The 11,365-nt window shown below is 41.8% G+C and overlaps 1 protein-coding gene across 1 annotated transcript; it reads right to left on the reverse strand.

The window, feature by feature from the left end:
- Positions 1-1,368: 1,368 nt before the first annotated feature.
- Positions 1,369-6,232, reverse strand: foxj1a (forkhead box J1a; the record flags this gene model as incomplete). Its single annotated transcript, XM_080044239.1, has 4 exons — positions 1,369-1,822; positions 2,084-2,283; positions 2,930-3,130; positions 5,672-6,232. 4 exons carry the CDS (start codon positions 6,230-6,232, stop codon positions 1,369-1,371), a joined length of 1,416 nt encoding a protein of 471 aa, XP_079900365.1.
- Positions 6,233-11,365: the final 5,133 nt, after the last annotated feature.

Consider the following 11,365-nt stretch of genomic DNA (forward strand, 5'->3'; position numbering starts at 1 on the left):
CATAGTGCTGCGGTCACGGTATATTTATAGACATGTTTCAACAAACTCTCAGCAACGAAAACTCAGTTAATTTCTCCCCGTTTAGAAATCAAAAAGTTATGGTGTGATGTAGTGCACAATCTCAACGTTAACACACTCTTTATGATGTAAACACAGACAATATTGTGTCATTCTAAATGCCTGTTCACACCCAGATTGGATTAGTTTGCAGTTGCAGATGTCCTACCCTACCTTTAATTGTCTGATTTTTTATACATTTTGTTCTTAAAAACCTGCTGAAAATGCATTTTTAAGACCTGTACATTGTAATTTTAAAATTTAAAAAATGAAAAAAAAAATTGTTTCAAGGCGAGGCACGGCGAGACACTGATACAGCTTTTCATTAAAATATGTGAACTTAAATCTCCTCTTTTAACTTGCTTTCTAACCACATGGATGTATTATAAGAATGGGATACCAGAGACGAAATGGCGTCCGTTTGATTGAATGAGCCAAAAAAAAGTTGTATAACCTCAAACGTTGGCCAGTTGCACATGCTCAGTAGTGTTCATCCTGCTGCCATGTTGGATGACGTCACGCCAGAGTCTTGAACCAAATCAAGTAGCCGAGAAAAAACGTTGTGTAACAGGTCAACTGAATGCAGGTTCTACCACATCATCTTGGCCAGTCAATAGCCTTTCCGTAAGTAGTTTTCTAAAAACAATAGGAGCACAGCCGTCCGTTTTACAGAACACAGCTATCCAAAAGGTCCAAATGAAAGTGTACGATGGCTGAATAGTTATCCTAAAGTTAGAAGATTTTTTTTTAAAAATGTTTAAGATTTTGGGCAGTTCGGATGCTTCTTTAATACACTCTTCCTATCTTGAATTAGGATCAGAACATTGACTTGAGAACTGTTTATATGTAATGGCTATTTTCCTAACTCTACGTACCATGGTTACCAAACAGTTAAGATAGCATGTGTGAGTTAGTAAGTGTTTGTTAAACGGCCCCTGACAACTGAAGGTAAACAGCCATGTTAGGAGAAGCTAATGTGACGGGCATGTCCAGGCTTGTTTTGCAGGTTATTGATTATTTATCTCACCTGCTCCAGCCGTTTGTCCCCTACGACCCCACCGAGCTTTGAAGAGTCATTTTCATAGTCCAGTTATATCGTTCTCTGTGTGTGTACTGCTGGCATTGGGAATGTCCATACTGCACGAATCAGCATCAAAATTAACTTCTAAAAAATACTTGAAAATACATCTTGAAAAGTTTGATAAAGTTTAAGTGTAGAAAAAAAAAAAAAAAAAAAAAAAAAAAAAGCGAGTCTGATATTCTCCAATAGTTTTCAGTGTGAAAGCCCACCAGGCTAATCAGCTATATTCCTCAGAGCAGTGTGTCTATCCTGGTGTTGGGATCCCCTCCTAGCGTGTCCCCCAAGTCAAACAGCTGGTCCAGGTTAACCGTGGAGCTACAGAGGAAATCATTACGGTTTTGCTGTTCCTCCTCTTCGGGCCAGGGGTTCTCCAGGAAAGCCGTAGCCAGAAACGTCTCCTCGTCGAAATCTGGGCCGTTCCTTTGTGTCTCCACCAGTACGTGGATGTCCCCTGTGCCCGCTGGAGCTTCAATGGGGCAGATGTGTGTCCCGCGAACTGTTAGATCGTCTTCTTCTTTCATCATGGGGCTCAGAGCGTCTCCTCCGTCCAGGCTTAGCTCCCCGCTCAGGGCCGAGTCCAGCAGCGCGTCCCAGTCAAAGTCTCCCTTCAGCGGGCCGACCTCCTTCTGTTCGTCTGAGAGCAGCGGAGAGCTGGAGCGGCGCTGGGATTTAGAGGAGCCATTTCTAGAGTAGAATAGAATAGAAGGTCTTTTTTAAAGATTATTTTTTGGGCATTTATAGGCTTTATTAGACAGTACAGAGTTGAAATGGGGACACAGAGAGAGAGAGAGAGAGAGAGAGAGAGAGAGAGGATGACCTGCAGTAAAGATCCACATGACGGGACAGATTTGAACCCGCGACCACTGCAATGAAGTCCGGAGCCAATATGGTACACGCTCTATCCACTACGCCAAAAAAAACATACACTCATCATGTCATTCTTACATTCTGTTGCCCATTGATTTCCTCTTGTGTGCGGCCCTGCCCCTGACTATGGGCCAGGCTCCCAGCATAGTTCCCTCAGCCAGGTGTGGGTCCCAGTTCTGGTCTGACCCGATCGTTGCCTCTTCAAACTCCCGTAGCAGCTGCTGGGACTGTGTGTTCACGCCGAGGCCGCCCTGCCCGATAGAAGTGCCTGTCTGGGGCTGGAGATTTAGTTTAGATTAGTTTAGTTTACTTCACATACAAATACACGTATGAGGAAGTCTGGGTGTGGCAGAAATCTGTACAGGTTATGTAGTATATGAATATGAAAACCACATCTAAAAAGACATTGGCATATTAAAATACAAGACCGCACACACAAAGACACACATAAAAATGTTTGAAGTGAAGTTAGTAATATAATTATGGGCGGCAGTGGCGAAGTCGGTAGGGAGATCGCCTCTGGAGTGCAGGGTCGGAGGTTCGATCCCCCGTCTCCCCGCCACATGTCGAAGTGTCCCTGAGCAAGACACTGAACCCCAAATTGCTCCCGATGGTTCAGAGAGCGCCTTGCATGGCAGCTACTGTCTTCGGTGTATGAGTGTGTGTATGAATGGGTGAATGTGGTAAGATATTTAAAGCGCTTTGGGGCTGAGAAAATTGGCTAGAAGGCGCTATATAAGTCAAGTCCATTTACCATTAACCATAATAAGTCAATTTAAAAACATAAACGATGCAAGAAAATCGAAGAAAATCAAAACAAATACAAGACAGTAAAAAAAAATAAAAAAATCGTCAAATAAATCTGTTTAAATCAGTTACAGAAATATCAAAGTGTAGCAATATACACAGTATATAGTATAGTATATAAATATTCACCCTGATCCGGCCCTGCAGAGCTGGGTTGATGTGTACGGGCGGCATGCGTCTCTTCTTGTACGCCCCGTTCAGAAGGCGCTCGGCGTACTGAGGGTCGATCTTCCAGAAGCCTCCTTTCCCCGGCTCATCTTTCTGCCGCGGCACTTTGATGAAGCATTTGTTCAGCGACAGGTTGTGACGGATGGAGTTCTGGATGAAGAGGATTTATAGATTAGAACATTTACCCTGCGATCCAAATCTCATATACTCGTTATTTTTTCTATTCTACATACTACATTTGACCATAAAAAGAATCTAGTTAGGATGCAGTGGGCATACACTTGGGACATACTTTTACTTAATTATTTCATCATAACATGGCACCTTGATCTTGCCTCAGTTGTGACAGAGACAAAACTTGTTAGAACAATCACTTTCTGTCAAAATCAGTGAATATCTCCTCATGATCCGCTACCTGTCCATACTTGGTGCACGCTGAAAAAAGTCCAGTGTTAATACACAGCCTTGGCTCTGTAAACTGGTGTGTTGCTTGCAAGGGTGGGCCCCCTTTTGTTTACATACACTTTGTTTGCATACCAGTTTACAGAGCCTAGGCGGTGTATTACTGTGACATCGGATTTTTTTCAGGATTGCTGAGTCCAAATGGTGTATTTAGCAGCATCTAGTGGTGAGATTGTAGATGTCGACACTCCCTTGCTAACCCCGTCTTTTGTGGAGAATTTACAGAAGCTACGGCGGCCTCCCAGGGACAAGAAGCTAGTTACTGACGTTGGCAACTGATCCATTACTTATAAAAACTTCAATAAATACATAGACATTCTTTGGCACAAAACAACAAGCACCCGCTCCCGTGGCCTTAACACTCCTCTGTATGTAAAACACTTTGTATCAGTCTGTTTTTAAAATTGCTTTTTCAATTACAGTTAACTTACTTTACCTGCTGGATCTCCATACATCACAGTAATGCACTGTGTGTGTGTGTGTGTGTGTGTGTGTGTGTGTGTGTGTGTGTGTGTGTGTGCGTGCGTGTGTGTGTGTGCGTGCGTGTGTGTGTGCGTGTGTGTGTGTGTGTGTGTGTGTGTGTGTGTGTGTGTGTGTGTGTGTCTCTCTCTGTGTCTGTGTGTTTGTGCGCGTGTGTGTGTGTGTGTGTGTGTCTCTCTCTGTGTCTGTGTGTTTGTGCGTCTGTGTGTGTGTGTGTGTGTGTGTGTGTGTGTGTGTGTGTGTGTCCGTGCGCGTGTGTGTGTCTGCCTGCCTGCCTGCGTGTGTGTGTGTATGTACCCTTCCTGCATTAATCCAACCTTTCCTCCCCCCTTCTACCTTTCACTGAAGTCTAGAATAAAGCGCTGACCCCTGCGACCTTTTGTTAAATATTATCTGCCCCATGTACAGCGCTACAATAACACACCGCTCTGTAATGTCTGAGCCAGACACTGGACCGGCTAACGGCTTCATCAATCATTTATTCGCCCCAAATTAAACTTTTCCTCAAAAATTCCTGGATGTTTTTCTCTCTAAAAAGGGGGAAATCTGCTAGCCCCCCCTCCCCCCCACACACACACACACACACTTCCTCATACATCACTCGGTTTAGCCCAAGCAGAAAAACAACAGGGAGATATTTTGAACGAAAACAACAGGTTTTAAGGTAAGATAGTGCTGGCAAAAATAATGTTTTTTCGCGCACTGGTGAATTTTGAGATTTTTGTCTATTTTGCTTCCATAACATGTCTTCTTTCATACTAGTATAAATCAAAGGTCCAACATGTACATTCAGGTGTTTATTTGACTAAACCTTGTCTGTTTGTGTCTGTATATTTCTCCTATACAACCATCTTTAACGGACATTATCTCAACATTAGTTTTTTCTCAATACTCTGAAACAAAAATCTCAACTTCTAAAGCACTTACATCAAGTAAACTTTCCATGATCATTCTCAGCACTATTCTGAAGGTTATTAAGGATTATGTATTGGTACGTTTGTGTGCATCTATGTGTACTGGTGTGCTGTACAGTTATGCAAGTGTTGATACATAGAATTGATATTATGAAAATTAGAAATTAGTCTGAAGGAAACATGTAGTTTTGAGTTTTGATTTTGATTTATGACCTGTTAATATTGTTTAAAGAAGTGGGGTGGGATTGAACAAGTTTTTACTTCTTCCCTTTTCAAATATGTTGTGGCATTTTTACAGAGTGCTTGGCGGCCTTATCAGTGCAGGAGTCACTAGGGCTGACTCCTGTTGATGCATTTTTATTATTGTATTGTTGTTGCATATTTGAAATAAATCATTCATTCATTCATCACGGAAGGATTTGTTCATAAGTTGTTCACTGTCTGATTTATGAGACATTTTCTTTTTCAAAATGTGCCGAATATGCATTTATAAGACCTGTAGTAATTATTATTATATAATGCAAGTTTTTTTTCGTGCAGGTGATAATTGTTGCTGTAGTTTTTAATAACCCCCACAGCTAAAGTCACTCATTCTTCATAGCGTGGCAGCGGGCCCAGGCAGCTCAGAACGTTTGGTTTTTATTCAAAGTTCTTTAAATAGAAAAATAATCCTGTTCCCGGCTGTGATTTGACCCCAGAGCAGAGAGAAACCCAAACAATGGAAGTATGTGTGTTTGACTGTGTGTGTGTGTGTGTGTGTGTGTGTGTGTGTGTGTGTGTGTGTGTGTGTGTGTGTCTCTTGCTCCTTGTGTGTGTGTATCTCTTGCTCCTTTACCTGCCATGTGGGGTCTGCGTGTCGGTAGTAGCAGAAGTTATCGGTGATCCACTTGTAGATGCATGAGAGGGTGATCTTGCTCTTCTTGCTGGCCTGCATGGCCATACAGATCAGCGTGGCGTAGGAATATGGCGGCTTGATGTTCGCGTTCGTCTTATAGTCGACATCATCCGGGCAGTGACCGTGAGCCACTATCCCCGGGAGAGTGTGTAGCCGGCTGTAGGCTGCCGCGGTGGGCTTACCCGGAGTCAGGGGCATGCCTATGGAAGCAGGGTCTCCAGCCAAGGGGGAGGCCGGTTCATTGGAGCTGTGGTGGCCCAATAAATGTGTCTGATGTTGGGGCACGTTTGCACCGAGAATGGAGAATTCCTGGAGCCACTGTAGACTGGTAAGGCTGTCGTCTAGGTTCACACAGTGACTCATAAAGTTGGTTGTGTTGTTGTTGTTGTTGTTTGTGTTTTTGTTGTCTCGCTCCTCAGACTGCGTTGCCGCGGTCACCACTTCTTCCTCCAGCCCCACAGAGCCTTCAGGCCACGGGTCAACACAGCTCAGAGACAGCATGGCTCTCTCTCTCTCTCTACCTCTCTACCTCTCTCTCTGCCTCTCTCTCTCTCTACCTCTCTACCTCTCTCTCTCCCTCTCTCTCTCTCTCTCTGTCTGTGTCTCTCTCTCACTCACACTCTCTCTCCCTCTCTCTCTCTCTCTCTCTCTCTCTCTCTCTCTCTCCAACAACCGTCTCCTCTCTGGCACCCAGATTCCTTCCTACACAAGGGAGAAACTGCATTTAGTTATTATGTCATGTAACATTATTTAATATAACAAAGACACATAATATATAAAAATCCAGTGTAAATACACAGCCTAGGCTCTGTAAACGGGCACGTTGCTAACCACAACCTAGGCTGTGTATTAACACTGGAATTGTTTTCAGCACAAACAAAGTACGGACAGGTAGCAGATCTTGCTGACTCGTGATCATAAATACATTCTGACATTCAGGTGCAGAGTGACTTGTTATGAATTGTATTGTATTTTATTAATGTATGATTGGATGTTTTTATAGCCTATTATTCTATTCATGCATTTAACTGGTATATTTATTTATTTCTATGTTTTGCTATATGCTTTCTGTGTAAAGCACTTTGAATTGCCTTAGTGTCTTATAAATAAACTTGCTTCACCTTCTCCCACTGCCATCAGCTATTTTATTCATGCATTTTACTACTAATTTTCTTTTTAATGTTTTGTTAATTTACGGTTCTGTCTGTAGCGCTTTTTATTGCCTTACTGTCTGAAATGTGCGAGGCCTATATAAATAAACTAGCTTCAGTCTCCTCCTCCCCCTGCCACCTGCCTGACAGGACCGAACATATATTCACCCAGAGAAGTGCGAAAGCGTGAGACAATGACGCTGCTATTTGAACACAGAGCCACTGTATGCGCCCGATGACTTTCATTCATAATTTAAATCCTGTCTCAAGTCTGTCACCTGCACGTCTGGGTGAAAAAAAAATGGTGAAAGCGTTGAAACTAAACCCTTAAAATCCTAAATTTTTGAATACTAATATAAATTCTCTTGTCTACGGGAGCAACGGCCTTTTGTCTGTGTCTTTTTAGAACATTCCTGAAAAACTCTGTTGCGCACTTGACGCTCAGCGCATAGAGGAGCGTGCGTCATTCCCAACGGCACCTGCAGGCTTTTTAACCCCATAAAATTATAATAGGCTACATAGTTAAAAGAAAGTTAAAAAAAACACTCTATTATATTGAATTTATATCATTTTAGATATTAGTTTTATCACCTGGAGGAATGTGCACATTTTGGACTGTTTTTATAAAAAGGCTTTTACTTTTTACGCATAAGTTACGCACATTTCTGTCCTAACCGTTTTCTTTAACGACTTTTTTAAGGCCATTATTATAAAATTATATGCTTTTAAGTACACATTAATAAATGATAATGTTTCGTAGTTGTTAATGGTTGGATAAACTTTGAGCAAACGGATAGTTAAGGCCTTCTGAATTCTGAATGAGTAACAGGTGCAATTCCTTCTGGAGAAACAAACATCCAATTTTCTCACGATAAAAATTAAAAACTCACCTCTTTATCTGTTGTAATGTTGAGAGTCGAGATCTTTTTAAAATCCCCAAACGAGCAGCCAGCGCTTAATTATCTGTCCAGCAGCTTCTCAGTTTGCAGCGCACCTGTCCTGTGCTCAAACTTCTGTGTTGAAAAGAATTTAAAAAAAGACAAATTCCTATGGATGGATTTGGCGCTTCTGATGGCGCGTCTTCTTCTCGGTGTGAGGAGGGTTTTGTATCGGGGTCAGTGCATCCGTCTCTGAGGCAGTTTAATACCTGGAGCAGGAGGTTTGTCCAGAAACCATAGAAACGGAACGGTGCACCCCCCACTTGTAAACAGCTTCCTGCTTCGCCATTGGCCGCCTCGTTTCCATGGCGCTACCAGCTACATTTTTAATCACTGTGGAGTCAAGTCAACTGTGGGCGGCTCAAGCTGAGGCCCGCGGACCCACCAGGGGACACAGCAGGGTGGACGTTAAACTGAGGATAAGGTAAGTGAGGATTTATCTAATTCTATAGTAATTAAACTATTAAAATGTTATTATGAGATTATTTTTTAAAATGTATAAGGTGAAGGACTACAATGGTAGTTAAATATGAAGTGATGGAGTGGAACTAAGTACAATTAGGCCTACTCAAAAACAACGTTATACTTTAAATTAAAAAAATTGATTTTTAAAACAGAAATAAAATCAAGGTAACTGTCTGTAGCCTATTAGATGTTTTCGGTTTTGAAGCTGAATCTAAAACTCCTAAACCTCCCACGAGGAACTTTTAAATATTTCTGAAACAGTCTCATTTTTCCTCTGATGATCATAAATTTCATGTAACAGCAAACGAGACCATCAGTGCAAAGAATGCTATTTTGATATAGTTTTTCTTAATGCCTTTGCTCTGGTCTGAATCCCCACCAACTCAGACTAAACAATTCACAGCAGGCAGACGGGAAAAGCCTGTGTTTATGAACACTACTAACTCACAGTTTACTTTGCTTCACCGTGGTCATATTACCATTATTAATCTGACAGTCACACAGATAGATAGATAGATAGATAGATAGATAGATAGATAGATAGATAGATAGATAGATAGATAGATAGATAGATAGATAGATAGATAGATAGATAGATAGATAGATAGATAGATAGATAGTTAGATAGATAGATAGATAGATAGATAGATAGATAGATAGATAGATAGATAGATAGATAGATACAGTATCTCACAAAAGTGAGTACACCCCTCACATTTCTTCACATTTTTCTTTATATCTTTCCATGGGACAACACTGAATAAATGACACTTTGATACAATGTAAAGTAGTCAGTGTACAGCTTGTATAACAGTGTAAATTTACTGTCCCCTCAAAATAACTCGACACACAGCCATTAATGTCTAAACTGCTGGCAACAAAAGTGAGTACACCCCTTAGAAAGAATTTACAAATTGGGCCCAAAGTGTAAATATTTTGTGTGGCCACCATTATTTTCCAGCACTGCCTTAACCCTCTTGGGCATGTAGTTCACTAGAGCTTCACAGGTTGCAACTGGAACCCTCTTCCACCCATTTATGACAGCATCACAGAGCTGGTGGATATTAAAGACCTTGCGCTCCTCCACCTTCTGTTTGAGGATGCCCCAAAGATGCTCAATAGGGTTTTGGTCTGGAGACATGCTTGGCCAGGCCATAACCTTTACCCTCAGCTTTTTTAGCAAGCCACTGGTCGTCTTGGAGGTGTGTTTGGGGTCGTTATCATGTTGCAATACCACCCTGCGGCCCAGTTTACGAAGGTTGAGTGCACGTGGTCAGCGTCGTACACAGAGGTTGGCTTTGGAAAATAGACGTATGAGTGCTGCCAGCATTGCTGAAGGGCTTGAAGGGGTGGGGGGTCAACCTGTCAGTGCTCAGACCATACGCCGCACTCTGCATCATTAGAACATCATACTGGTCTGCATGGCTGTCATCCCAGAAAGAAGCCTATTCTAAAGATGATGCAAAAGAAACCCCACAAAAAGTTTGCTGAAGACAAACAGACTAAGGACATGGATTACTGCAACCATGTCCTGTGGTCTGATGAGACCAAAATACATTTATTTGGTTCAGATGGTGTTAAGAGTGTGGAGCGGCAACCAGGTGAGGAGTACAAAGACAAGTGTGTCTTGCCTAGAGTCAAGCATGGTGGTTGGAGTGTCATGGTCTGGGGCTGCATGAGTGCTGCCAGCACTGGGGATCTACAGTTCATTGAATTCTAACATGTACTGTGCCATACTGAAGCAGAGCATGATCCCCTCCCTTCATAAACTGGGCCGCAGGGCAGTACTGCAACATGATAACGACCCCAAATACCCCTCCGAACGACCACTGGCTTGCTAAAGAAGCTGAGGGTAAAGGTTATGGACTGGCCAAGCATGTCTCCAGTCTTAAACCCTATTGAGCATCTTTGGGGCATCCTAAAACGGGAGATGGAGGAGCGCAAGGACTCTAATATCCACCAGCTCCTTGATGTCGTCATGAATGGGTAGAAGAGGGTTCCAGTTGCAACCTGTGAAGCTCTAGTGAACTACATGCCCAAGAGGGTTAAGGCAGTGCTAGAAAATAATGATGGCAAAACTAAATATTGACACTTTGGGCCCAATTTGGAAAAATTTTCTTAGGGGTGTACTCACTTTTGTTGCCAGCAGTTTAGACATTAATGGCTGTGTGTCGAGTTATTTTGAGGGGACAGTAAATTTACACTGTTATACAAGCTGTACACTGACTACTTGACATTGTATCAAAGTGTCATTTATTCAGTGTTGTCGCATGGAAAGATATAATGAAATATTTGAAGAAATGTTAGGGGTGTACTCACTTTTGTGAGATACTGTAGATAGATAGATAGATAGATAGATAGATAGATAGATAGATAGATAGATAGATAGATAGATAGATAGATAGATAGATAGATAGATGGGTCATATCACCATTATTAATCTGACATAGTTACATATAAATACATTACCTCATGGCCATGCATCCTGCTTGTCTTTTTTCATATTATGCTGTAATTAAAAATGGAAACCAGGCTCATACTGAATCAGTAACAAACTAAAAGTTGGACGCAGAATTTGGACTTACAGGCTAGGTGTGTGTGTGTGTGTGTGTGTGTGTGTGTGTGTGTGTGTGTGTGTGTGTGTGTGTGTGTGTGTGTGTGTGTGTTTAAATGTGTGTGTAAACGTGTGAAGGAATGTACTTTTGTCCATTAGACAGACAGACAGAGGAAGGCAGAACAAAAAGGTTTGGTTGTGTGAGCGGCGTGACAAAGGAAACTGTAAAGCAATAAAACGTCCTGCAGAGAAACACTGACTTTAACAGGTCACACATGTAAACGAGCAGAGGACATTATTATACATGTACCGCTGTGACAGACACAAGCCTAGGGATAATACCTATCTATCTATCTATCTATCTATCTATCTATCTATCTATCTATCTATCTATCTATCTATCTATCTATCTATCTATCTATCTATCTATCTATCTATCTATCTATCTATCTATCTATCTATCTATCTATCTATCTATCTATCTATCTATCTATCTATCTATCTATCTATCTATCTGTCTGTCTGT

Source organism: Ammodytes marinus (assembly GCF_949987685.1).
Source record: "Ammodytes marinus genome assembly, chromosome: 16".
Taxonomy (NCBI): domain Eukaryota; kingdom Metazoa; phylum Chordata; class Actinopteri; order Uranoscopiformes; family Ammodytidae; genus Ammodytes; species Ammodytes marinus.